This window comes from Diplotaxodon limnothrissa, linkage group LG4 (genome assembly GCF_057381915.1).
Source record: "Diplotaxodon limnothrissa isolate DT_005_m linkage group LG4, D_limnothrissa_male_GT1.1, whole genome shotgun sequence".
Taxonomy (NCBI): Eukaryota; Metazoa; Chordata; class Actinopteri; order Cichliformes; family Cichlidae; genus Diplotaxodon; species Diplotaxodon limnothrissa.
The window spans coordinates 9,262,534-9,290,307 of NC_140599.1; the positions used below are offsets into that span (position 1 = coordinate 9,262,534).

General features: G+C 45.0%; 1 protein-coding gene and 1 non-coding gene across 3 annotated transcripts; one reads left to right on the forward strand and one right to left on the reverse strand.

Moving 5' to 3' along the window:
• trnas-aga (transfer RNA serine (anticodon AGA)) lies at nt 1–82 on the reverse strand. The gene has a single exon. It is a non-coding gene; the product is annotated as a tRNA-Ser (tRNA).
• Nucleotides 83–818: 736 nt separating this feature from the next.
• Nucleotides 819–27,545, forward strand: LOC146633245 (nucleosome-remodeling factor subunit BPTF-like). Of its 2 annotated transcripts, XM_085351412.1 has the most exons (32): nt 819–1,526; nt 3,377–4,199; nt 5,735–5,955; nt 8,766–8,951; nt 9,160–9,342; nt 11,235–11,447; nt 11,533–11,612; nt 11,746–12,098; nt 12,226–12,357; nt 12,558–12,687; nt 12,786–12,921; nt 13,019–13,288; nt 13,386–14,913; nt 15,190–15,314; nt 15,411–15,539; nt 15,657–15,807; nt 15,896–16,019; nt 16,127–16,370; nt 16,821–16,973; nt 17,379–17,515; nt 17,608–17,716; nt 17,800–18,035; nt 18,132–19,296; nt 19,403–20,928; nt 21,083–21,165; nt 21,250–21,475; nt 21,584–22,113; nt 22,210–22,386; nt 22,546–22,738; nt 24,605–24,689; nt 24,959–25,145; nt 27,199–27,545. In XM_085351412.1, the coding sequence occupies exons 1-32, from the start codon at nt 1,031–1,033 to the stop codon at nt 27,236–27,238; spliced, it is 10,371 nt and encodes a 3,456-aa protein (XP_085207538.1). In that variant the 5' UTR covers nt 819–1,030; the 3' UTR covers nt 27,239–27,545. The 2 variants fall into 2 exon arrangements, with proteins under 2 accessions (XP_085207538.1, XP_085207539.1); XM_085351413.1 differs by lacking the exon at nt 16,821–16,973.
• Nucleotides 27,546–27,774: the final 229 nt, after the last annotated feature.

Below are 27,774 nucleotides of genomic sequence, written 5' to 3' on the forward strand. Positions count from 1 at the left end.
CGTTGTCGGCAGGATTCGAACCTGCGCGGGGAGACCCCAATGGATTTCTAGTCCATCGCCTTAACCACTCGGCCACGACAACTCGTACATCCCAATCACACAGACGTCAACTCATAACAAAATTTCCGTTATACTACTAGTTACACAAATAAAGCATGTTTTGAAGAGTATCTATAAGGCACTGGAAGCTGGAACAAGCAGGGAAACAAGAGCCAATCTTAACTCAGTTTACCGCTTTATACTCGCCTTAATATAACCTCATCGGCTTTTTAAATCTATTTAATCGTGCCAAATAAATAGATTTGCTGAATATTTTCTCTATGTAGTTATTAGAGTATCCTCTCCCCTTTTATTAATACCAAGTGTTTGTATTTGTTCAGTTCTTACGACTTAATATATTAGCACTGCACGTATATAAACTATTGCAATCTCTGAAAGTATGCATCAGCTGAAATCCTCCACACATGCATATGAGCTCATTGTCCAGTTTACAGCTCGTCGTAACGTGTAGTTTTACATTAGGTGCATTACTTTCGATTATTTTGTTGCCGTTTATCTCCCATCTTAACAAAACCTAAAGGGCGGCACTGAGCCATGGAGATGCAGAAAAACAGATGGCCTCAGTTATGTTCGGTTAAAATTAAAATGTGCGCTTATTTCTATAAACTAAACAAAAACAGAAGTGTGACTTTTAACATGAGACTAATTTGGAGTAATTGTCATTTCGGTCATTGTTGCCACTGAGCTGGAAGCAGTGACATCACGTGACTCCCGTAGCGAGGGCCTGCTGTTTGTTCAGCCAGAGAGGCAGAGGAGAAGAAAAAATGGCGGCTCTCGGCGCACCAGAACGGGACGCCGGGCTAACGTTTTGAGCTTTCACACCCGAAAAAGACACGGGGGCTTTACGGGGCCTATTGCACCGTCTGAATCCTCGCCAGTTCAGCTTTGTGGCGGTCCCGCTTTCGCTCGCGTTCGTGCAGGCTAAAGAGACGCAAACATTGGGAGCGTAAAATAATAGATTTCGCCTATCATGAGAGGGAAAAGGGGCAGGCCGCCCAAACCGCTACAAACCGAGGAGCCATCTCCAGCTGCGGCCCGGGGCTTGCGACCTAGGAGGAATTTGAAGCCCAGGCTAAGGGATAGCGGGGACGAGGACGCTGAGAGCCCCACAAGGGAGACCGTAAAGACGCCGAAAAAGAGAAGAGGGGGACCGTCGACACGGGGCAGGGGACGAGGGAGAGGTGCTGGTGCTAGAGGAGGCAGGGGTGGTCGTGGAGGAAGGCGGACGCCTGCATCCAAAGCGGTTGTGTACGATGACCACGAGAGCGAGGAGGACGACGATGCTGTCAGCCTGAGGTCGGAGGAAGATGAGTTTATTGAGGAGGAACCTCAGTCCGAGGAGGAAGAGGCCCTCAAGGAGGACTCTGACTGCCTGGAAGATGATATGCTTGAGGAGGAGGAGGATAATGCCAGCTACTGCACAGAGAGTAGTTTTCGGAGTCAGAGCACACACGCCAGCACTCCGGGTAAATAAGCACTTAAATATTGCCACGGGCACGGTGTCTGCACACACTTTGCAGGGGTTTGAAAATGCATCCCGAAATGTTGCTGATGAGTGCAGGAAGCAGTTAGGTTATTGTTCAAAATGGAGAATGCACACAGGCCGCAGTCCCCTCATTAAGGCTACTGCAGGTAGAGCGAGGCGGCAGCGGGATCACCAGCTTACCTGGTTGTCACAAACGTCTGTCACCAAATAGCTCACATATATTTCACCTGTAACACCACCGGCCTCTGGCTCCAAGTATCAAATCTGCAAATGCATTCATCTTAGCTGCTAACGTGCTAACTTTAGCAGGAAATATTAGCTTCTAGCTAATGTCTTAATAAGTCTGCGTTGGTTAAAGAACGACACCTGTATGTTTTTTAATCAGTGTTCGTAACATCCAGTGCTTTTTATGAGAGCAGTATGTTCTACTTTCTACTTTGAGTGTTTTATTAGGAGTACACAAAAGAGACTGCTAACTAACCTAGCCCACGAAGCTAGCATGCTTGTCATTTTTTTTGACAGCTTGGCTAACTGTAAATCAATCAAGTTCAAACTCATGAAAACACCGACAGCAACTGTTCTCGTGGTGCAACCGAGCCAGGAAACATTGTATTGGGATTCTTAAGTAGATGTAACAATATTAGCCAGGTGACAGTCACTGTTTTCCTCAGTGCAGGGAGGTGGAGGTTCCCTCATTTAGCTAATAATGACACTGGCCATGTGTCGACCCGGCTATGCCAAAGTATCGCTCTAAAAAGTTTCCCACCACTGCAGGATTCTCAAAAAGGTGTGCCGCTGTGTATAATGTAGATAGAAAGTAGTGAAAATAAAAAAAATCAACTATCTAAATTTGATTTTTAACACAAAAAAAGGGACATTTAAAAAAACAAAAAACCAGTTGCTCGTTTTGAGTTTGAATCTGGGTTCTCAGTGTTGTGTTGAATCGCAGCTTCTTTTTAATACTCGGTAAACCTGAGGAGAGCAAATGCTGTAGTTTTGAAAGTAAAACCATTCCCCATCCCTGCTTGGCACGGGGTTTCAGGGGTAGCCCTGCACAGCTGCCCGTGTTTTCTGTTTCACAATGAACCATGGGGTTTCTAGTGGGGAGCTTTATTATAGAGCCATGCTGCTATAATAAGGCTACTTCTCGGTTTTACATTGTCTTACTAAAAATATAGACCTTCCCTTAGAAAGATAGACAGTGATTTCTTTCCTTTCTATTCTCATTGAGCACTCAAAGCACCGTGTACATGCACCATATGTTGTTCCATAATCTGCATACGTATGTATCATTCATAGTCAATGTAGCCTTTAAAGATGCGCAGGTTCACTAAATTCTCCATAGAAAAGCAGAGAACCCCTTCCCATCATAAGCCAAAGGCTGAGGAACGGCCTAAACGGCGAGAGTCTAATTAACACGTTACAGCAGGTGTATTGCTTAGGGGTTCTCCTGACTTTTTGTTGCCAGTATCGACTAAAATGATGGATGCAAGGTTTTACTTTTTGAACCAGACTTGGAAAGTTAACTTTTTTTCACATTTAGGGTAAAATGTTCTATTTTGTCTTTTTATTTGATTTTTTTTCTGGCACATAAGTTTCACAGGCATATTTGAAAACAATAATAGTTAGAACTACCTTAAAAAATACTACAGGTGAGCATTGTAATATATTGCAAATGTATGACAATTCAAAAGCTGGTAATATCCTTAACATAGTTATTACCATGACAGCTTTAAAAGTAATTGTGTTACTTTTTTCTTTTGTTACGTTGTACTTGGTACTTTGAGGTGCCGTATTTCTCGTTCACAAATCTCATCGTGTTTCCCACAGGGAGGAAAAAAGGCCGAACTCCCCGACCTCGAACTCCCATTCTTGAAGAGAAGGAGATCCCTCCTCTTGAGCTTCCCGACACCTCTGAGGACCTCCTGGTGGTTAATGAGGAGCTACTCAATGCCATCTCCATCTACGAGGTGCTACGGAACTTCAGCACGGTGCTGCGTCTCTCCCCCTTCCGCTTCGAGGACTTCTGTGCAGCACTGGTAGGCCAGGAGCAATGCACTTTAATTGCCGAGACCCATATTTCCCTGTTGAAGGCCATCCTGCATGAGGAGGACTCCTCCAACACTACCTTTGGCCCTGCTGACCTCAAGGACAGTGTCAACTCTACTCTGTACTTTATTGACGGCATGACGTGGCCCGAGGTGTTGCGGGCATACTGTGAGAGCGATGTGGAGTACCATCATGTTCTGAAATACCAGGAGGTGGATGATTACCCTTACAGTCCTCTTGGAAGTAAGATTAAGGTGCTGCAGTTTTTGGTGGACCAGTTCCTAACCACCAACATCGCCCGCGAGGAGCTCATGTCTGACGGCAGCATGCAGTACGACGACCACTGCCGCGTGTGTCACCGCCTGGGTGACCTGCTGTGCTGTGAGACCTGCTCGGCAGTCTACCACCTGGAGTGCGTGAAACCGCCACTGGAAGCAGTTCCAGAGGACGAGTGGCAGTGTGAGATTTGTGTGGCACACAAGGTGTCCGGTGTCACAGACTGTGTGCCCGAGGCGCAGAAATGTAGGCCCTACGTCCGCCAGGAGCCCATTGGATATGACCGCCACCAAAGGAAATACTGGTTCCTCAACAGAAGGATTATTGTGTAAGTCGGAGCCCTCGTTTCCCTCAGTATTATTCTGTGCTGGTCTCTTTGGCTCCGGCAGCTTATTTCCAAGCAGCAAGCATTTGATCATTGTTATTTAAGGTGGTCAAAATCTATTCAGATTGTTATTCTCAAATCTGACTTTGCCCAATTGTAACTTGAATGATGTAACACCAGAGATATTATCAAACCAACCACTTTGCAACTTATTCAGAGAAAAGACTGAAGCACAGTTCGATGAAATGAGTGTCTGTTCGGTTATCTCAGTTGCACTGTAGATTAGATATGGCCGATTTGCAACATCTAGTTATTTTACAGTTTTAAATGTCCTAATAAGTTCAGTCATCCTTGGTTTTCTGGCTAATTTTTAGCTAAACAAATGTACTTACATCTACATGGTCTAAGTATAAATGGTACATTACAAGCTATTAATGAATGATACCATAAGCAGACAGGCCCCAGCTTTGAGCATACAATAAAAAAAGACCATGCAGACATAAATGTATAAAGTTGCATACCATTTTCTAAAAGATGATCCCTCATTAATCGCCCTTTTGTTTTCTAACCTTTAGAGTGAACAGCTGCAGAGAGAAAGTGAAAGTTGTTGGGAAATAATATAAGCTTTCATATATTCAGTCCTTTGTTTGTCAAGAAATTATAGAAGAGCCCTGCAATCCAAGCCCTTTATCTTTTAGTGCCAGTCATGCTTTTCCTGATTGCATCTCATGCCCGGAAATGATGTTGTTTGAGCATAGCCTTTACAAACAACAGGTGAAATCAATCTCAGTGCCAGGCAGTATTTGCCATAATCTTTTTAATCTCTTTGACTCAGGGGAAAGAAACTTTATACTTGAGCTGAACGCATGATAAAAGCAAAGAATCGAAACCTATTTAACACCTGGTAGTCATCATTTCTGGTGTGTGGTCTGGTGGTTAGCCCTGTTGCCTCACAGCAAGAAAGTCCTGGGTTCGAATCCACCATCTGGTCGGGGCATTTCTGTGTGGAGATTGCATATTCTGCCTAATGTCTGGGTTCTCTCCAGGTGCTCTGGCTTCCTCCAACAGTCCAAAGGTTAATGTAAACTGGCTGTAGGTGTGAATGTGAGTGCTAGCACTCTCTGTGTTACCATGGTGTGACCTGTCTTGTGTGTAACCTGCCTTTCACCCTATGGCAGCTGCTACACCTGAAGAAGATGCAGTGATGATGTTTCAGTTATTCTTTATCTTTATTCTAGCAGTCCAGAATGCCCACCCACCTGCTGTTCAAAGCTTCTGTTTACAAGAGGCAGCCAATCAGCACAAAGCTTCCTTGAAGGGGAAGGAGTTAAAACAGCTTGTTTCAGACTCTGTGTAAGACGCATAAGGATTACTGTGAACTTTGACTCATGCAAAGCTGCTCTATTGGAGCCCAAAAGAAAAATGTGCAATTGGAGTTCAGCCCCTTTAAATTATATTCTATTTAAACGTTGCACTGTCATAGCCAAGGAAATAATGTTTTTTTTTAATCTAATGGTTAGCCTTTTCTCTCTTCCTAGTGAGGAGGATGGGGAGCATGAGAAGAAAAAGATCTGGTACTACAGCACCAAGGCTCAGCTGGAGGAGCTCATGGAGTTCCTGGATAAGGAGTACTGGGAGATGGACCTGCATGCAACCCTCGAGGAGATGAAGGAGGAAGTCCAGGCTCACATGGACATCACAGAGGACCTTACCAACAAAGCCCGTGGAAACAATAAAGCCTACCTCACTGCAGCCAACGGTACACATCATGGATTTTTTACTTTTGTGTGATAGCTGCAAATGGAGGGAGCTCAGGCTCATAGTAGTGGATTTTCATGCTATAGAGATGTAGAATGTAGCGACGCTTAGCTTGAAATCATTGATTTGACAGTGATCAGAGCACGTGCGACTCGAGCTGTGATACGCTTGCATCCTTGCGCGTTTAGGTCCCGCAGGGTTGCACTCTGAAACACGTCGATGCTTCAGACGATGCTCTGCAGGCAGCAGCACTTTGCATCTCTGACAGTTGGCGCAGAAATGTTAGGTGCTGCCTTTTCTTCCTGCGTCGTGTTCTCTCAGACAGCAAGCAACTGTTTTCCCCTTCTGTTTTCCTCCAGGGAGGCAGTGGTTAGAAGACTTTTGATTACTTAGCCAGCAGTTTCCGTTTGAGTTTGACAGGCTGCCATGTCTGTCCTGTGTTTTCTAACAGTTTTCCTGTGTATGTCAGAAACTGCTAGATGCTGTGTTTTATTAAGGATCTGCCAAAAGATAGAGGTTTTTGTAGGTATTCTGAAGCCTGAAGAGGAAGAAAATGTTTTGTTTTTTTTAAGCCACTGCAGACAAAAGAGAGTTATGAGTAAAGCTGGTGTTTTTCATCAGTTAAAAGCTTTCTGCAGCTGCACGGTGAGGCCTGCACCTGGTTCGTGTCAGTGGGGACGCAGTTGTCTCTGTCCCAGTGAAAACTAGGTTTATGACACATGATGTCTTTGAGATGTTGAACATTTGATAAAGGAAATTCCACTCCATCTTAAATATTTATTTATGGGAATAACTTAATTTTTGCTGGATTAGTGAAGTTATAGAAACATAATGCGGGTTATACTGGAACTGAAAAGTATGATATGGATGCCTTATTCTGTAGTGGACTCTGGAGGATACTATTAGGGCTGCACGATTTTGCATAAAATGAGAATCACGATTTTTTGGCTTAGAATTGAGATCACGATTCTCTCACAATTCTCTTTTCCAATATAAATATTTATTGCACTTATTAACTGCACATCAACTTCGTAACAGTTGAGACTGAACATAAAAACAATAAATAAACATAAAAACAACAAATGTCTCACATTTTGTCGTTGCCGCAAAATGTTGTACTGCTTGAAATTCCGTCTCCACCGTTGCTCGACGCTGCGTGTATAGAGCAGGTAGTGCAACAATAGAAAAATAGTTGCGGGACGGCACTGTGTAGCGTTTGTCTAGGGTGTTGATCATTTTCCTAAATCCCTCGTTTGCACAGTGTTGATGGGAGCCATATCTTTGGTCAGGTGATAAGTGATAGCCTCCGTAATTTCTTTGTGCCTGCGGGAGTTCGACGTGTATAGGGAAGCGCTGTATAAGGTTCCCATTATTGATGTTTGGGTGGTTGACCGGGACGGATTTTCTCCTGTCACTTTCTCGTCATCCCTGACGTGCTCTCCGTTGTTTTTTCCCTGCTAATTTTAGCATCACACGGCACAGCTTCTGTATCACGTGGTATAAGGCTCCGCCCTTGTCATTTGTTGAGCAGGAAGAGTGAGCGCTTGTTTTCATGCGGAAGATGAAGATGTCTGTCTAATAACTCATATATGAAATAATTAGTCAAGAAAATGATCATGAGATAACTCAATAAGGGAAATGTCAGACAGGCATGCATTGATTGTGATCTCCTGATACAGATTTTTCTTTGTGAGAACTACAACTGACTGCATGACATCTTTTCTTTAATTAACCTTATTTTATGTTCATAATAAAACCATTTGTTAAACTTTACCATTTCTCTCAAGCTGCAGTAAAAGTTACAGGATCTTCGTTTACTTAAACAACCCTGAAAATAAAGCGCTCACCTCCTAGAAAGTGGTACAAAGACCTGAAAATGAGTTGCTGTACGCTCACCTTTACCTGATATATTTCACCTACCACACAAAAGCAAAAGAAGGGCAAAACAAATGTCAGTGCTTGCATAATTTTCCATTGTCTTTATAACTTCACTAAATAAAAGCCTTTTCTCTTTTTCCACTCTTCGCCATAATTTTCTTTGAACCTTTGCTCATACCGAGGCTGCTGGCTTGTGGCGGGCCTTCACCTTTGGCTGGTTTTAACCACTTTTGCCTTTGTTAGCTTCTTTGAAATATTCATGTTCAGCTGGATGAAGGTGGTTTACGTGTCTGATTAGCTCTGTTGTTCCGAAACTTCGTGGTTAACCTTTTTCATTTTTGTTTTACTGTAAGTACACCACAAATGTAGTGGAGTACAGTAGGCAAAAAGAGAAGCTATTTTAATGCCATTTATACTTGCAGAATTTTTATTTCTATGCCATTCATTCATTATCCTTTTTTTTTCTTTTGTTTTGGTCTGCTGCACTATATTTGTCGGCTCGTTATATCTTCTGTCTTTTAAGAAACGATCAAGGAAATGCTAGAGCCTCTATGCATAATTTCTTTAACGTGGTTTTTAATTATTTATTATTTCAGTGATGCTGGAATGTAAGCCTCCTGTAAACAATGACTATCTGCACGTAAACATCTCACAAACATTGGTGGGGTTTGGTTAGATGCTGGTCTGCTCCTCACTGCTATTTAGTACGTCTAACAACATGTTGTCAGACTGTGACAGGCTGGCCGTAGTACATGTTTGTTTATTTATCCCTCGTGCCCCAGAGCAGCAGCTCTGAAATACCTCTTATTTTACTTTTAATGCTTTAGATTTAAGACTTAACAGTTTTAAAGTATTACTTTTCTACGTCATTTGCACATATGTGTAATTGTTGCCTTCCATGTCGAATGAATGAATGTTTCCGTTTGTTTGTAGAAGTTGTCGTGGAGCGTTTGAAGGTCAGGCGGGAGGCACGGGAAGCAAAGACTCGAGCAGAGGAGCCAAAGCAGGATTCAGATAAAGGCTCTGTAAATGCAGCTGACGCTACTGCCGAGTCCACATCGCAGCCCGACAACGCAGAGAGCAAAGCGGTTAAACCGATGGGAGAAGCTGGTTCACAAGGTAAAAAGTTTCTCCGATGTATTTTTATTTTTTTTATTTTTTTGTTCAACTGCCCACTGGAACTTTCTCCAATTCCTCAAAGTAAAGAGCTAGCCTCCTACACGCAGAAGCTGAAATTCTGTCTGCAGCATTATCAAAGCAAATTCATTTTTACCTCTACTTGACCCATTTTGACTCTTCCGGTGCTGTTCGTCTTGTCGCACCACAGCGGCTAGCGCTCCGCCTGCTGCAGAAGAGAGCCGCGCGTCAGATCCTGACCCGGGCTCTGCCGCGCTGGACACAGCCCTGCCTAAAACAGAATCCATTGAATCAAACAAGGAAGCGCAAGTTTCCCATTCTGGGAGCCAGGAGAGCAGCGAGTCAGCTCCAGATGCGAAGCGGGAAAGGACAGGTACTCAGACTCATGTTTGGTCTGCAGTCCAGCTGTCGTCCTGCACTTCACGCCTTGCTGCTGGGCTGTGCATCCATTATCATCTGTCGCTTTGTTTCCGCTGTTTCTTGCTCACCCTGCCTTCATTTTACCCCGCTCATCTGTTTTGTTGGATTTAAGGGTTCGTCTCAAACCTCGTCGATCACGCGTAAGAACTTTTTTTTTTTTAAGGAGCAGAACTGGTCTGATTTCGTCTGAGCAGGCATTTAAACCAGAGAAAGAGTTTTAGTATCATTATATTTTACAGGCTACACCAGTTACCATCTACATGTGTCTGACCTGATTTATATCAGCAGATATGAGAAGGACCCTGCCCTAACATCAGCCATCATACTGGGCTCCAGTGTCACCATACCTGTGCACAGTAAAATCTTTTCATATATTGCACACATTTGGTTACGTTTATCAAACACTTGCAAATGTAGGAATAGAACTGTGGTTTTGTTATACTATAATATAAAAACTAATTCCTTCCTTAATATACTTAAGTTTTTTAACCATGCAGCTCAGCTGCAACACTTTTTCTGGTCTCATTTATTTTTTTTCCACTTATAGCTTATTTGTAGTGTTGGCTGTCCGCTCTGTTACGGTTTGCCCTGACTTTAACGGGCTAGTGTGAAACGCTGTGATGCATATTTCCTAGCGGAGGCCGCTCGGGTGCATTCCATGCGTCTCGGTGGGTGTGAAAGAAAACGCTGAAGATCTGGACACAGGGAAACATTTCAAACAAAAAAAAGCCTCAGTGGCAGTTTTTACACATCCATCTGTCTCTGAACATTCAAGACCTGACGACACTGGAGTGGCCATAACTGTGAGAAGATGATTTCTCCTTTCACGTCACTGCACAGAAACCCTTCCGTGTGTTTTGCTCCTACGCTTAGCTTTAAAAGAAGGCAGGTGCATTAAGCGCTGCTAGCAAGCTCTCCCAGTTATTCCTGGTGCATTTAATTACTTATCCTGTGCTTTGTGTTGTCTGCTGCACGCTTGGTCTTGAAAAGCAAGTCGTTTTTTTCCCCTCTCTCTCTCTTTTTTTTTGTTTTTGGCACTGTGATAAACGGCGTCCCTGGCAGCAGCTACCACGCCATGTCTGTCACAAGCAGCTCCTTATTCTCTTTCCAATTTATGGCCATTTGGTCGGGTTCTTGTCGCTCAAGACAAAAGGCTCTTTCCGCCGTTTCCCCACCTGCTACCTCGTCAACAAAGAGCTCCATGTGTGTGCAACGCTCTCCCGTCACGACTCTGAGGCAGAGCCGACGTTTTAGGTTGCCGCAGGTGTTCGCCTCATTTTGGAAGTGTCATAGATTTCAGTTATTTTAGGTCTGAGGAAGCTTTGAATTGTCGACTAAGCATTCTTCTTTTATAACAGTTTGTTGGGTATATGCTAATTCACATATACACTTCTTTTTTTTCACCTTTTTTTGAGGATTTAATAATTGTTATTTTTGGTTTGTTCTTTTTGTTCACCAATGTTGTGTACATTTTTCTTTTTTTGATCAATTATTTACACACAGTTACCACTTACAGCTCACCGTCACTACCTGAGCTGCACCATGGGCTCTTTCTGAGGCTACCCTTCACAATAAAAGCTTTAGGCAGATGCTAAGATGAAAAAGACGTCTTTGTAGAAGCAAGCATAAATATGTGGCTTACATTTCTGATGGCGATGTGAATATAATAAGCACATTTCATAAATTTCCACATGCATGCACGGTATTTTAATACTTTAGTAGTGATGGGAGCAGGCACATTTTCCCACATGCATAGAGGAACTTTTACTTCCTAACACCTCGCACTGCTGATGCTGTTATTGTTATTGTTAACTGCACTCAGTCTTTTTTGGCATATTTCTGTAGACGAGGACTCGAAAGAGTCTAGCAGCGAAGTCAGGCGAGCTGGTGATCTGCAGGCACCAACTAAAAATCAACCACAACAGCCGCAGTCGTCTCAAGCGGAGGCAAATGGTGGCAGCAGCCAGGTTCCTGGATCGGCGAGTTCCAAGAAACCCGAGCCACCTGACCTGGCCGATAGGTCCTCTCAGTCCTCTTTTACCAGCCAGGATGGGACAGGTGATAATTAAATGGGCTTTTTCATTTGTGGTGAATTGCCTTTGCCTTGGTGATACTGATAGTGAGTGTGTGTTCTGAATAACAGAGGAGTATAACGAAAGGGTCAAGAATGAGCGAGGAGCGGCGCAGGAGTCTAATAACCATACGCCCAGAGGGAGCAAGGAGGTGAGGAAGAGGTTTGGTCCAGCTTCACTGCTGAAAAGTGAAATGTGCCGCTTTAGTCTGTTGCAACTGTCATCCTGTTTTTTAAATATAAAAACGGGTTTTTATGTGCCTTTGTCCTCTGCTCGTGTTTCAGTCATCGCCCGTTCGCTCAGACGTCGAGTCCTTGCGTCTCAGCTTCTTGAAACGGGACCTGACGGTGAATTTGAACAACTTGTTCAAACTTGGCCAAGAGGGTAAATACAGGGTCTACCAAAACCAGTACAGCACCAATGTCCTGGCCCTCAACAAACATCAGCACCGGGAGGACCACGACAAGAAGCGTCACCTCTCCCACAAGTTTAGCTTGACCACCGCGTCGGAGTTCAAATGGAACGGCTCCATCTACGGCTCGAGAAGCCTGACAATCTCCACCCTGCGTCTTACCATCATCCAGCTGGAGACGAACATCCCTGGACCGTTTATGCATCCCAACTGGGCATCACACAGGTACACCTGGGACCAGTGGAAACGCCCCCCGTGTAGTTCTTAGACGTGCTACGTTTGGGCAGAGTCGCATTTCAGATATGAACATCACTATCAGTAGTTTTATGCTGCTTGTGTTTGGTGTTTCTAGGACCAACTGGAACAAAGCAGTGCAGATGTGCAGCAAGGCCAGAGAATTTGCTTTGGCCTTGGCTATACTGGAGTGTGCCATCAAACCAGTGGTCATGCTGTCTGTATGGAAGGAATCCCTTGGACACACAAGGTAAACAAAACTAACGTGGCGCTGTGAAAATGTCTGTACAAACAGTAAAACACAACTAAAGGGTTATTTGTGAGTCACTGCACCTGGGATTTCTTCATTTTTCCTTTTTGGAGTGCACGGCTGACAAACTCGGTAATGACTTTCCTGTTTCCAATACGGTCCTTGTGCTTTATGTCTTTGCTCATGTTTTTTTAATACAGGCTACATCGTATGACCTCCATGGAGCGGGAAGAGAAGGAGAAGGTGAAAAAACGAGAGAAAAAACTGGAAGATGAGGAAACACTGCAGCAGGCCACATGGGTGAAATACACCATCCCCATCAAACACCAGGTACAAACAGCAGCATCTTAACTCTTCTCTGTGTTAATGTGTAAACTACCTCGTCTGAAAACTACTTTTTAACCTCCTCGTAATTTTTTCCAAACAAGGTGTGGAAGCAGAAGGGGGAGGAGTACAGAGTGACGGGGTATGGCGGGTGGTGCTGGGTCAGTAGGACGCACGTGGCCCATTTTGTTCCGAGGCTCCCGGGAAACACAAACGTAAACTACCGCAAAGAACTGGAAGGTAAGAGATGAAGTAGCTTAATTTCTTAATGGTACTTGATATGTTCTCCTGCGGCTGACGCTTTGGGTGCATAAACTATTTTTGCTGTCTTCATTAGCGGCTAAAATGAGGAAGGAAAATGCAGCAGACTGTACAAATAAGCAGAAAATGCCAACAGAAATGGAGACTCAGGCAATTCAAAAGACAGCCGACAAGGCCAAAGAACAAGCATCCGTCACAGAGTCATCTCAGAGGGCCTCGTGCGAGGAGGACCGTAAATCTGAGAACTCCACAGAGGAGGAGAAGCCTGCAGAAGAGGCGCAGGGAAAAAATTCTGAAGCAAAAAGAGAAGATGAGAAAACAGAGGTTTCTTCAAACAACAAGCAGGGTAAGTTTAATTTAAGGTTTTGTTTTTTTTTTGCCTCTATGCTGTCCATGAATGTGCATCTCCATCATCCACTAACCCCTGCTCTTCTTTGTCATAGATAATCCTGATGGCAAAGGCCCTTCCTCACCTGCTGCACATCCTGAGAGGGATGAACCAACCCAGAAACTCGAGCAACCCAAGGAGGAGCCTGCAACATCGAAACTCTTCGCTGACGTCGTGAATGTCAGTGAGGGCTTCCAGCTGCGCACAGTTTATAAGAAGAAAGTAAAGCCTTCCAAGCTGGACGGGCTCCTGGAGCGCCGGGTGAAGCAGTTCACCTTGGAGGAGAAGCAGAGACTTGAGAAGTTAAGACAGGCAGCCGCAAAACCTGCTCCTGTTATTAAGACTGAAGGATCAACCAGACAGCAGACAGCTACGACTCCGTGCGTTAAAGTAGAAGAGAAGGACGAAAGCCTACAAGTGAAAGATGGCATGGTTAAAAAGCTTGACTTCGATCAAGAGGACATAAAAGCAAAGACGGACGGCCTGGAGGTCAAATCAGAGGAGTTAGGACCCGACAGAGGTCAACAGGGGGAATTAAATTCTGTGCACGGAAACAGCGGGGAGGTTTGTGCCCATAAAGAGGTGAATGGAGGACCCTTAACTAACCCTGGCCTTAACAATAAAAACAACTGTATAACAGAGACATTAGAAAACAGTGAAAAAACACAGAAGTCTGAGAATTCAAAGAAACGTGCCTATGAGGAAGTTGAGAAAGACTCTGAACAGAGTGACACAGAGAGCATGGAGGTAACCCAAAGCAAGACCAGTCCAGTACAGGTGAATGGGAAAACTATGGTCACAGAACCCGTGCACTCAAACCCAGAAACCCGAGATCAAGGTGACGTCAAAGAGCCCGTCAAGTCCCTGATGAATGGAAACCTCTCGCAAAACGATGTATCCGATATATGTCACCCCCCTCCTATGAAAGTCCCAAAATTAGAGAACCATGTTGGAGAGAAAGGAGACTCTGTTAGTAAGAGTGAGGATGTGGCCATGGATACCAAGGAGGCAGTGCCTGTTACGCTTCAGTCTTCAAGCCCTTCTTGCCAGAATAATAAAACTACAGATAATTGCTCTAGTGGTGAAGGTTTGAAGTCCTCTGCCACCAATGACGTTGTCACGAAAGTATCTCAGAACTCCCTGATACCAGACACGCCCAGCAGCACCAGCAAGCTCGATGTGCCCGCAGGAAGTAGCGCCGTTTCCAGCTCCGCCACCCAGCCCAGCTCCGGAACGCCCGTTTCCCAGAAGACTAAACTTCCAGCTGCTGACACCAAAACGGGCGCCTCTGGTTCAGCCAGCTCCATGACAATAAGTAAAGAGTACTCCACCAAAAATAGAGTCAGCCTTCTAAGGTTCTCCAAAACTAAGAAGGCCCGCTCGGGCACAGCCCTGCCGTCTTACCGCAAATTTGTCACCAAGAGCAGCAAGAAGAGCATCTTTGTCCTCCCGAACGATGACCTTAAGAGACTGGCGAGGAAGGCAGGCTTCAGAGAAGTTCCCATCTTCAACTACAATGCCAAGCCTGCTCCAGATATATGGCCGTACCCTTCACCTCGGCCCACCTTTGGAATCACGTGGAGGTCCGTAACACATTTAACCTTTTCTTGAAATTACCTTTAGATCTGCTGCTACAGTATGATGTCATTGCAATAGCCAGGTTGCCATAGACTCAATCCCTCAAATAATTTAGCTGCTTCTTTAATGAAAGGCTCTCGTCTCACAGTTGGCTGTAGTAGTAGTGGCCTCTCAGCCACTGTGATGAACCCCAGTGAATAAGAGAGCAGCTGAAAAAAGTTTAATATAAACTGAATTACTGTTGGAAGATTTACTAACTAACAGCTTTGGTGACTGTTCAGGTACCGTCTTCAGACTGTGAGGTCGCTGGCAGGGGTCAGTCTAATGCTGAGGCTGCTGTGGGCCTGCCTGAGGTGGGACGACATGGCTGTGAAGCCCTCTGCTGCTGTAGGGACAACGCGAAAAGGTTAGAAAATTCTGAGCACATGTTATGTACAGTTTTCTGCTGTTTTTTTTATTTAAAATATGAAAATGTGGCAATGTGTTTTATCTTTCACCAAAGAAACAACGGAGACAGACATCACCACAACTGAGATTATAAAACGAAGAGACGTGGGGCCCTATGGCATCCGCTCTGAATACTGCATCAGGAAGATCATCTGCCCCCTGGGAAACAGAGACACTCCCAAAGGTAGAAAACGAAAGTCTGTTTGGGCATGATGTAGGATCTTTGACAAGCTGTTAATGGTCCACTTGAAGAAGATTTCTAAACATAATTAATTGTTGCTTTCTGACTTTTTGTGAGCAGAAACCCCCACTCCACAGAGGAAAGGCCTGCGCTCAAGTGCTCTGAGGCCTAAGAAGCAGGAGCCCACTAAACCGACTGGTCCTGTTGCTGTGGAAACGTGGGTGCCCGAGGAGGAGCTGGAGCTGTGGGAGATCAGAGCCTTTGCAGAGAGGTGAGGAACTCCCTCAGCGTCGCCTCTGTATGTTTCTTCATAGCGTCACTGTGTTAGTGAACACTTTACCTTCTTTTTGGTGCCACAGGTTGGAGAGGGAGAAGTCACAGGGCGGAGATCCCTCCAAGACCGGCAGTAGTCTGAAGACAGCGGAGGAGGTCAAGGCCCATTTAGAGAACCAGCTGAAGCAGGCCAGACTGGCAGCCCAGCAGGTAGAAACTCGGCGCAATGCAGTTACACGGGTGTAATCAGAGATTCTGGCTCTGGGTAAAGCGCCGCACCAGCAGCACATTTAAATGGTTGGACACATTTCTTTCAGAAACGTCTCGAGCAGCAGAGACCGACCACAACTGCCACAACAACCACGACAATGTGCACCACCACCTCAGCCGGCACTCCTGGCACCCCAGTATCGGTGGGCCAGAAGACAAGTCAAATAACTTCAGGAAGCAAGATGGTGTTGGCCTCCAAACTGAGCTCTCCAGTCCCGTTCCAGCAAGACAAGAACTTCCATCAGTCATTTGCTTCCTGGGTCAAGCAGGGTCAGGCTAACAACAGCTCAGGTGAGCAGCTGGAAGATGAGGAGAGGTTTAGTCATCTTCCTTTTTACTCATCATCCTCATCATCATCTGTAAGATGGAGGAACCGAGGAGGGTGCCATAAGATTTCTTCTGTTTTTTCTATTTAAGTAATATTGGCATCCATAAAAAATACATCATCTGCACGACTTCAGCGTTTTCATTATGAGTACGATTCGCATGCCAAAAGAATTTTGTGGTTCGTGGTGTCCACTTTGAATCCTGCAAAAATTCTCAATTCTGTATATCCTTTGAGGCATTCATGCAATACCGTGTGTCATTAGACTCTAAACCAATATACCCGATACCAAAATATTCAAAACATCAGCCTCCTTATATTGACTCCCAACAGTGGACACCACAGCCGTAGACTGGCTGTTGTGGTGGTCCTTCTTGGGTTACCCATGACCACAGGTGGCGTGGTGTGTCTTGCAGCCTCCACTGTGGCTGGTAGCATCACCACCTCAGAGCAAGCCTTCCAGATCGCTGGTAGCCCAGTGACTGTGGCTGGCCAGGTCCTCGCCGCCAAACTGCCACTGCCCGCTAACAGCAAGATTGTCACCTTGAACATGCCCACTACTCAAGGAGGTAGGGAGCACGAGAATGACATCCATTCCTGCCGTTTTTGGCGTATGTGTGCCCAAAAATGGATGGTGAAGTATTATGTGAAAATGTCAGACTTGCGTTGAAGTATTGATGCTGAGCTTAGATAATGCCACATTTTCTGTGTGTGTGTGTGTGTGTGTGTGTGTGTTTTCTTTGTATTCTGAAAAGGTTCTCTGGCTAAAAGCTGATCGCTGTTTTGTAAAATCGTTTTTTTCTGGTCTTTGGCTTGTGTGTATAAACTACTTTAATCTAGTTAACTGAGTGAGGAAGACTTTCAGACACGCATACTCAGTGCATGCTTTTCCCTTCTGTTCTTGTTTACCTGTATCTATGTTCCTAGCACATTTCTGCTTTTTCTCCTTTTAACATAAATGTTCCTGTCAGCAGGTGTAGTGCAGCAAAAAGTCCTGGGTATATTCCCCTCTGGGCCTCCTGCGAACCTTAGGACATACAGCACACTACATCCTACAACTGGCAACATCAACCTCAGAGCCACAACCTCCACCTCAACCACCCAGCAACAGGTCTTTTGTCCTTCACCCTGCATTTTTCACTTATTAACTAAAGACACTAAGCATGATTACTGATGTTTTCACCCTTGGGTTTGTTTTTCTAGGTCACCACAGCAGGAGGCCAAACACAGCCCAGTACCGCAGTGAATCAGCCACTCACTCAGTCTACCTCTGTAGGCACAGCAGGGGTCAGAAGTTCAGCAGCTCAGCCAGGTTTGTGTCTGAATGCTACTTTTTATTCTCAGGTTAACATCCCCAACATTTCAATACAAATAATAAATCTTGATCCCTTCCAGGTCAGGTTCATCAGGCTGTGGCTCCGATGGGCCGTGGCCAGCCTGCAGCTGTGCCTGGTTCTACACCTGTGCAGGCAGCTTTGGGTCAGAGGGCTGCAGGTCCTGCACCATCACCGTGTGCTGCCTCCACAGCTCCTGGACAGTCTCCCGGAGCTCCTCCCCAGACACAAAGACCGCAGCAGGGTCAAGTTAAACTCACTATGGCACAGCTCATGCAGCTTACACAGAGTGCACAGGTTTCCCTTACTCTTTCTCTCTAAAAGTAATTTATAATATCTTAATCTTACAAATATAAAAAAAAAAAAAAAATCCTTTTGTGTGCAACTCCACAGGGAGGAAACCCAGGTCTGACAGTGGTGATCCAGGGTCAAGGCCAGACCCAGGGACAGCTGCAGATCATCCCGCAGGGTGTAACAGTCATCCCCGGCCCCGGTCAACAACTAATGCAGGCAGCTATGCCCAATGGCCAGGTCCAGCGCTTCCTCTTCACTCCGATTCCACCATCATCTTCAGCTCCAACTTCAGCACCTGCTCCTGCTACCCCTGCCAAACCCACTGCAGTCCAGACCCCCCAAACCCAAATGTCAACTCCTCTTCAACCCAGAGCTTCTGCACAAGTCCAGACGACTCCCTCATCTGTAGCCCAAACCCAAATGACGGCCCCTTTGCCTGCCCCAACGCATGTTGCAGGCCCGACACAGATGCCAAGTTTAGCCCCCACTCCAGCTCCAGTCCCCATGCAAACCCAAGTCGCAGCCCCCGTGCCCACTTCCCCACAGGCTGTCGTCCAGGCTGCATCTCAAATGCACCTTTCAGCCGCTACCCCGTCACCTGTCCCTGCACTCTCGCAAATATCCACTCCCATGACTGCTTTGCCACAAGTTGCAACCCACTCCTCCACACAGATGTTGCCCTCCACACCAGCCTCAGCTGTTGCACAGCCCCAGCTGGCATCATCGGTTCCAGCCCTCCCAGCACCAAATGCAGGCCCGTCTATAACTCAGAAACAGGTTTTGACCTCAGCATCATCACAAGCTGACCTCCAACCTGTGGTCCAAACCCTCGTCTCCAGCCTCGCACCCAGTTCTCTACCTACACAAACCCAAACTGCAGGCTCACCACCAGGACAAGCTGTCCCCAGATCCCAAGTCCAGGCACACGCCTTCAGTTCTGCTCCAGGGTTATCCTCCACCCCAGTTCAGGTGCATGCTGCTGATCCCCTGCTCCCCCAGGTTGCTGGTGTAGCAGCAGCTGGTCCTAACTCTGTTCCAGTGCCCATTTCTGCCTCTCTTCCTTCACCTGTCCAAGCTCCCACCCCGGCCCTTGCACCCGTCTCTGCTCCCGTCATAGCCGTCATGTCCACGCAGATCGCTGTCCCGTCCCCAGCCAAAGCTCTTACTCAAATCCAAGCCACAGGTCCTGTCCCCCTCCATGCTGCTGTGGCAAACGCTGTTGTCACACCAGTTACTGCCACCTCAACAACACCTTCAGTGCCAGGTAAAGTGCCCACCATCATCAGCACTGTCCTGTTGTAGTGGACCTTAGAATGGTTTTGCTTTAGTTGACTTTAAAATTTTCTGTTTGCTTCTCTGTCTCGTTGTAGCTTTGACAGAGCAGAGGGCAGCTCAGCCTTCAGGATGGACTCCCACCTCGCCTCAAGCGCAGACTCCAGTTCAGCCAGCTCTACAGGCAGCAGATGCTGTTCAGCCACCCGCTCTGGCTGCTGTACCCGCCTCCGCCCCTGCTCCAATCGCCACTCACTCCCCCCCTGCTCCAATCTCCACTCACTCCCCCGTTACTCCGCTGCCTCAGGCATCTCTGACTCCTCAGTCTCAAGCACAAGTCCAGCACCCGGTCGTCGTGTCCGTGCAGCAGGTGGCACAAATACCGGTCTCAGCAGTGCAGGTTCATATGACGGGATTGCCGGTTTCCTCTGTCGTGACCACCATGAGACCCGCTCAGTCTCAGCTTCAGCCCCAAACCCGCACTCAGCTTCAGCCCCAGTTTCAAGGCCAAATCCGTGCACAGGTTCAGGTTCAGCCTCGCGGCCAAGTCCAACAGTTGCCACACATTCAGGCTCAAGCGCATCTGCAAGCACAACCTCAAAGTCACCCCCAGGTCAGAGTTCAGTTTCAGCCACGAGCACAGATCCAACCACAAACTCAGCAGCCACCCCAAGGGCAAGTACCCCCTCATGCTCAGATTCAACCTCAGGTGCAGTTTCAATCCCAAACAAAAACCTTGCCTCATGTTCAGGCTTCAACCCAGGCCCAGATCCAACCGAGGTTCCAACCTCAGTACCACCACCAGGTACAAGCTTCATTCCAAACGCAGCCGCAAACCCAACCTCAGGCTCAGCAACAGCCTCAGGTCCAACCGCAACCCCAGGTTCAGCCCCAGCCTCAGGTTCAGTCTCAGGCCCAAAGTCAGCTTCAACAGCAGCCTCAGATCCAAACCCAACTCCACCCGCAGGTTCAGGTTCAGTTCCAGCAACAAAGCCAGATTCAAACTCAGGCCTCTCAGCCGCCCCAGGTCCATATTCAGTCACAAGTTCAAACTCAAGTCCAAACCCAACCCCAGTTTCAAGTCCAGTCATCGCAACCAACTCAAGTCCCACAACAGCTTCAGGTCCAAGCCCAACCTCAAGTCCAAGCAAAGCTCCAAGTCCAGTTCCAACCTCAGAACCAAACTCAAGTTCAAACACAGCCTCAGATTCAGGTCCAGTCTCCAATCAGGCATCAGCTCATCACAGTTCCAGGTCTCCAGCAGCCCGTGCAGCTGCTGTCAGCTCTGCCGCCCCACGTTGCAGCCCAGATCCAAGCCCAGATCCAGGCGCAAGCGCAGCAGCAGGGTGGCACGGTTCCTCAGCAGATCAAACTGCAGCTTCCGATCCAGATCCAGCAAACCGGGGGACAGATTCAAGCCCACCAGATCCAGAATATGGTAACCATACAGGCACCGGCAAGTGTTCAGGAGCAGCTTCAAAGGATGCAACAACAACAGCAGCAGCAAGTTCAACAACAGCAGCTACAGCAAACACCAAAGAAGAAGAAACACCAGGAGGCTAAAAGGGAACAGAAGGAGCAGAACGCACAGGCGATCAGCCCTGGAGACGGCATCCAGAAGCAGGTATGAGTCAAAAGAAGAACAAAAATTAGGGATTTCTCACAAAATTTATGTCTGTGTGCAAATGTTAGTTATATAAAGACCTGTTTTAGACCTGACACTGTATTACAATCGAACATATATTAAAATAACTTCTTTGGTTTTTTTTTAATGTCAGGCGGTAGTGAAGCAGAATGCTACAGCAGAACAGCTGAAACAGAGGAAGACCCTGGCTGCAGCTGAGCGAGAGGAGAACCAAAGGTTCAGGAGCTCGAGTCGGTTAAAACTGTTTAAAACCGATGACGCGGATGAACCAGCGACTAACGCGCTCTTTTCTCTCTTCAGGATGATCGTCTGCAACCAGGTGATGAAATTCCTCCTCGACAAGATTGAGAAGGACGAGAAGCAGGCAGCTAAGAAAAGAAAGAAGGAAGAGGTGGTGGAGCAGAAACGCTCCAAGCAGAATGCCACCAAGCTCACCGCGCTCCTGTACAAGCACAAAGAACATCTCAAGGCTGAAATCCTCAAAAAGAGGGCCCTGTTGGACAAAGAGCTGCAGCTGCAAGTGCAGGTGAGCACATCTCCAGCCTTCTCAAACATATTTTTTTTGTCTATAGACAGAGAGAGTGGGAATATTCTTGTTTACTTTTATTCCTTACATGTGCTGTCTCCCTCTCAGGAGGAGCTGAGGCGGGACATAGCCAGGCTGCAGAGAGAGAAAGAGAAAGCTCGAGCTGCTATTGCCCAGGCTGCTGCAGCAACAGTCAAGGCTGCCTCTTCCCAGTCTTCCCACTCCTCCCAACTCTCTCACTCCACACATTCCTCTCACAGCACGCGCACAGTGACCTCACCTTCATCGTCCCACAAGCGGAAGAGAGAAGATGAGAGAGACAAAGACAGAAACAGGGAAAGGGAGAGGCATCACGACAAGAGTAAGAAACGGGACAGGGACAAGGACAAAGACAAGGAGAGAGAGCGACACAAAGACAGAGATAAAGAAAGAGATCGGGAGAAGGAGAGAGACCGAGAACGGGACAGACATCGGGATAGGGACCGGGACAAGGAGAGAGATGGGGACAAAGACAAGGACAGAGATTCCAACTCTTCAAAACACAAGAAGAAGAAGAAGAAGCTGTCTTCTACCTCAAAGGATCACAAGAAGGACACCAAATTGTACTGTATCTGTAAAACGCCCTATGACGAGTCAAAGTAAGCTGTCTTGAGGGGAGGGGGGGACTTGTAATAAGTCATTGTAATTTGACTGTGAGGCACTCTGCTGTCATTAAATCACCTGATTTCTCTCAGGTTTTATATCGGGTGTGACCTGTGCTCCAACTGGTTTCACGGCGCCTGCGTTGGCATCACGGAGAAGGAGGCTAAGAAGTTGGAGGACTTTGTGTGTAACGACTGTAAACGCGGGCAGGAGGGAGGAAGTAATGAGGAGCTGTACTGCATTTGCCGGACACCATACGATGAATCGCAGTAAGTCACCATATGGATGGCTTTACGTTAGCATTGTCTGCTCTAATTATAGCACCGCTTTTGTTTTTCAGTCTGTGTCAGACGTTTCCTTTGTTTGCATATTTGTGTGGAGTCTTCCTTCAGTGTGCTAACCGGGATGTGTGCGTCGCTCACCCACAGGTTTTACATAGGCTGTGATCGCTGCCAGAACTGGTACCACGGCCGCTGTGTGGGGATCCTGCAGAGCGAAGCCAATCACATCGACGTGTACGTGTGCCCGCAGTGCCAGTCGACAGAAGACGCCATGACGGTCCTCACGCCGCTTACTGACAAAGACTACGAGGGGTTGAAAAGAATATTACGCTCGTTACAGGTATGAAAGTTTTGGAATTCAAGACTGTGTCATTTTTTTTTTATATTAACAGTAACAAGGTGGTTTCCAATGTGTGGGCTGAGGTCAGTGAGAGGTACTTTCAGCGACTTCCTTATTTCCCACACAAGGTTTTTATTTACGGGGTCAGCACTAGGAATACACAGTGTTGGGCAAGTTACTTTGAAAAAGTAATTAATAGTTTATAGTTACTAGTTACTTCTTCAAAAAAGTAACTGAGTTACAGTATTCTAAAAGTAATTAATTATTTGAAAAGTAACTATTGCGTTACTTTTTTAAAAAAAAGCGTTTAAACCTCTGGGGTCCAGGGTATAATTGGCCATTTTTAACTACTTTTGATTTTCCCTCCACATTTCACCTTTAAAAACTATTTACTTTGCCTTGTTTGGTATCATTCTTTTCAGCACAACCTCACGTGTCTGAATTTACAGTTATGTTTTCATTTTTACATACTGTATTAACACAATTGATCTAAAATCAGACAAAAAACATAAAATCAGAGAAGAAAATATTTGTCTCATAACAACAACCACAAACATGTTTAATGAATCATTTTTCATAACTTTAAATGCAAATATACATTTTCAATTTTAAAATCATATGCACAAGTTTTGCAAACAACAAAGTTATTTGCATCCAATTACCTTTTACCTTGATTTTTTAAATAACCATTTTAAACTATTTACAGAACAATCAGCTGTTCTGCATTAAATAAGATGCCACACAAATTATTTGTGCCACTCCAAAACAATAATTTCTGTCCACTATAAACATCACAGCCTGATACCTGACAGCAGGTGTATCACTCCTGTTTCTACCTGGAGACAGCAGTCGCCTCATTGTTCTGACACACAACACAAAACTATCCACAACACTACACACTAACTACACAAGACAACACATTAACTACACACCCCAAACACGCTAAACGTCACAAATCTCTCAACATCTCAAAACTCGCTCTCCCTCTTTTTCTGCTCTCTCTCTCTCTCTCTCTAAAACGTCCCCTGTTTTTTTTTTTTGCTCATAAGCAGCATATATTGTTTATCATGACTCTGGTTTTACGTGGCCTATCAACACAATTTATAAACTGGTATCTATCAGCTTGTTGCTTTGTCATCTTGAAGTGGTCATGTGATTGGCTTACCCCGACTACTTTATTCTTCCTCAGTCAAACAGCAGCGCTCATGCGATTGTTTTGCCCCCTTAGCTCCAGGTGTTGTGCTAGACAGTGATCGTGATTACCGTCCGCGGGAGCGCGCGCAGCTGCTTAAAGCTGTAGCGTCCAGATTACTTACAGCTACTTCCGTGCAACTTATATAAGATACGGTAAGCTGAACACAGCTTCAACCATTGACTATAGAAAACAACTTTTGTACAGTGAATGGCTTCAACAGTCTGTTTGTTGAAAAATAGTAACGGACCGCGTTTTCTTGTTAGCAACTGTAATGGCGTTATAGGAATAGTAATTAGTTAGATTACTCGTTACTGAAAAAAGTAACGCCGCTACTTGTAACGCGGGGATGGGGATGTTTTGAGTCAATCTCTATTTAGGTCTTTTATATTTCAGAAAATGCAGGTGGCTCCAAAACTGGGTGAAACTGTAAAATCTATAAACTGTAGAAAAAGTGAGTGAAAACTATGGATTTTTTGAGATTAAAACATGGCAACAAGACACAATAAAATACTTGCTTTGTCTTTACATTTAAGTGCTTTGATGCTATTTATGTGTGTGTTTGTTTGTGTAGTCAAGGGATGTTGACAGTGAAGTTTTATTTTATGCCTAAAGTAGTTGCAGTAACAAAACCGGCATCATTTCCTGAATTATTATTTTTTTCTCTTCCCCAGTCTCATAAAATGGCATGGCCTTTCCTGGAGCCGGTGGATCCACATGACGCGCCTGATTATTATCGTGTGATCAAGGAGCCAATGGGTAAGACTGTGTGACAAAAGGTCATTTAAAAAAAAAAAAAAAAGACAATGCTTTTTAAAGTATTTACTCACGTGTGAATTCACCACGTACGGGAGAATTTTGTTTTAACTTATTATAATTATTTAGTTTCTCCTCCAGTTACAGCATTTATTTGCTGTTTTTGCCTCTCTTTGTCAAGTTTGCATAGACTAATTATGTGATAAAAAATTGTGTAAATATATGTATTTTTTGTGATGTGAGCAATTTGTCGTGCTTTTCCTTCCTCGCAGACTTTTCCACAATGGAAACCCGTTTGCAAAAGCGACATTATCACAAGCTCACGGAGTTTGTGGCAGACGTGACCAAAATCTTCGACAACTGCCGCTACTACAACCCCAACGACACGCCCTTCTATCAGTGCGCCGAGACGCTCGAAGCCTTCTTTGTACAGAAGCTAAAAGGTTTCAAAGCGAGCAGGTGAGTTTAAGCGCTGCTGGTGCCGCAGACTCGGCCTACAAGTTTCTCTCCTCCGTGCTCGTCTGTTTGCTGTAAACACTCGACTGGCCTGACTGGCTTTTTCAGTAATTCTGCCATTTCATTTGTTTCTTCCTTAAAGGGGACCTATGATGGTTTTCCATATTTTCGATACTGTTATGTAATGGTTTATGCTTAGAGCCTATATAGGATTGTTAAGACTGGTACCGATATTTAGTGATTTTAAAGAAATCTGATATTCTGGCCAATATTTAGCATGAAACAAACAGATTTCCTGACATTCGTTCTTGCTAAGGTTGGATCAGCTGGTTGTTTGTCATGTTTCTAATCTGTATTGCCAACAGGGCAGTGCCCTCTGGTGGACAAACCACGCAACATTAACACTCATAACATGGTTGCCAGGTTTTTAGGGATTTTTTTCTCCCTCAGCTTTTTTATTTTACTATTTTTATGTTTTGTTTTTTGCCATTTCTCAGCTGTTATAAATGCCAATACCAGTATATCAGCTGTGGTGTATTTATGCTCATATTAAACACGGGTAAGGTTTCAAATAATGAGCAGGTATTCATTTGCCTGATGTCAGTGAGAGTCCTCTTTACAGGCATATAAGTCCCACCCACTGCTGTTACAAGGGGCAGCCAATCAGCAGAGTTTTGGCTTAAAGGGACAGAGCAGGGCTGAAATAAGAATTAAGGATTACTTTGAAGTTTCAAAGCTACTATAGTGGACTTTTAATAGGTCCCCTTTAATGTGTGCATTTATGGCTTTCCATTCACGGTTTCTTTTCTTCTTCTTTTGTTTTATAGCACTAGCATGTGTGTAGTGATGATGTTTTACTTGTGCTTTACTTGTACGTTGTAGTTGCTTGGCAGTACTAAAAACCCAAGAGAGCTGACAGACTTTAGGCCATTACATCCAGTGTCTTGGCAAACCCGAGTGCCATGTTTACATCTTGTATTGTGTATCATCTTGCATTTGTGTCTGTTCACTTTTGCTGCATGCCTTTTTGATTTATGCCATCCCATTTTCTTCTTTCTTACAGATTGTCAGATTCTTAAGTGGGCCAGTCTAGCTGGAGTCTGGACTGGATGCTGGGGTCTCTAGTAATATTGATATGAAAGCAAAACAAAAAGAATAAAAAGGCACAAGAACACAAACAAAACACCAGAAGTTTTCAGGAACCCGTTGTGTAATTGAGGGGCATGCTGTCTTCACATCGTAAACATAGACTGTATAGAAAAAATGAAAGTAGCCCCAACTTCAACTTTTTATCTGCTTTCTTTCTTATAGCTACAGAAAACAAGCCACTGACTTTCACTCTCAGTCAACAGTCTCAGGTTTTATTGAATGCAACATTGTTGCTGTCAAAACTGATAATGGTGAGCCACGGTGGCTACTTCCATCTTTTATATACAGTCTGTGATCCCGAATCAGGAGTCGTGGCCTTTTTGAACAATCAGTCACACTAACGAGGGTTGTGTTCAGTAGAAAATGCGTTTTAGTTTCTCATTCTTGTATTTATTTCAGTTCTACACCCGAGTTAATTTGGGAATTTTGACTCAACGATATAAAGCTGCATATTTTAATATAGAGAGATATTTATAAGACGTTTTGTATACTGCCTCCCTCCTTGAGTTTGATTTTTTTTTGTTGTTGTTGTTGTCCTGGCTGTTAAGGTGGTTGTCTTGAATGTATATACCCTTCTTTTATTTTTTTCTCTAAATCATGTACAGCGTTTGTAAGATATGCCTGTATTTGACTGTTTTAAATAACAATGAAATAATTTTTAGATAGTATTATTTTATGAGACTAAAATGTACTAGACGGAGTAAGGAGTTAGAGCAAAGTAACCTCAGTTTGTAGTTGTGGAAGATTTCTTCACTAATAAAAAGCATTCCCAGTTAATTACACCAACATGGCTGTAGGATCCCATGCAGACCCCTTTGCATCCTCTTGTCTCTTGTCTGATCACTGTTATAGCAATAAACAACCTTGCGAAGGGCTCTCAACTTTCCCCTCTCTTCACGTTCTGTAGGTCTCATAACAACAAGCTTCAGTCTTCTGCAGCCTCTTAGGATACATCGCACATTGCGCGAAACAAAAATGCACTTGCCAAGAATATGGCTTTCCTGAACTGTAACTCTGTGATGGACTCTGCCTCACCCTGTGTTTGGGGTTTGCTCCTCTTCGCCGCTGCAGCGGGAGGTGGTGGTAGTGGTGGTGGGGGGAAGCTGGACAACCAGCTTGCTGCTTTCACGGGATCTCTTTTCCAGGCAGTGCCGCCCTCTGCTCATTTCAGCTGTAAGGGACCTGTTTTTATGGACCTGCTTTCATCAGAGGAGCGAGAACAACTGAGGCATTTCAGAAGAAAGTTTACCTCGGAGAAAAGACTCTTACGAGCTCTCATATTTCCATGTACTTTTTTTTTTTTTTTGATCTGAGTCTTTTTATCTTTTTTTTTTTCTTACTTGGTTTAAAAAGAAGAAGAAAAAATCCCTCAGACCATTCCTGTGGTCATCATGTCCAATGTAATAGAAACGGAATACTGTCAAACAATGGCTAGGTTCTACTCAGCATAATGAGTAGAGTTTTGTGTCTAAATTCATATATC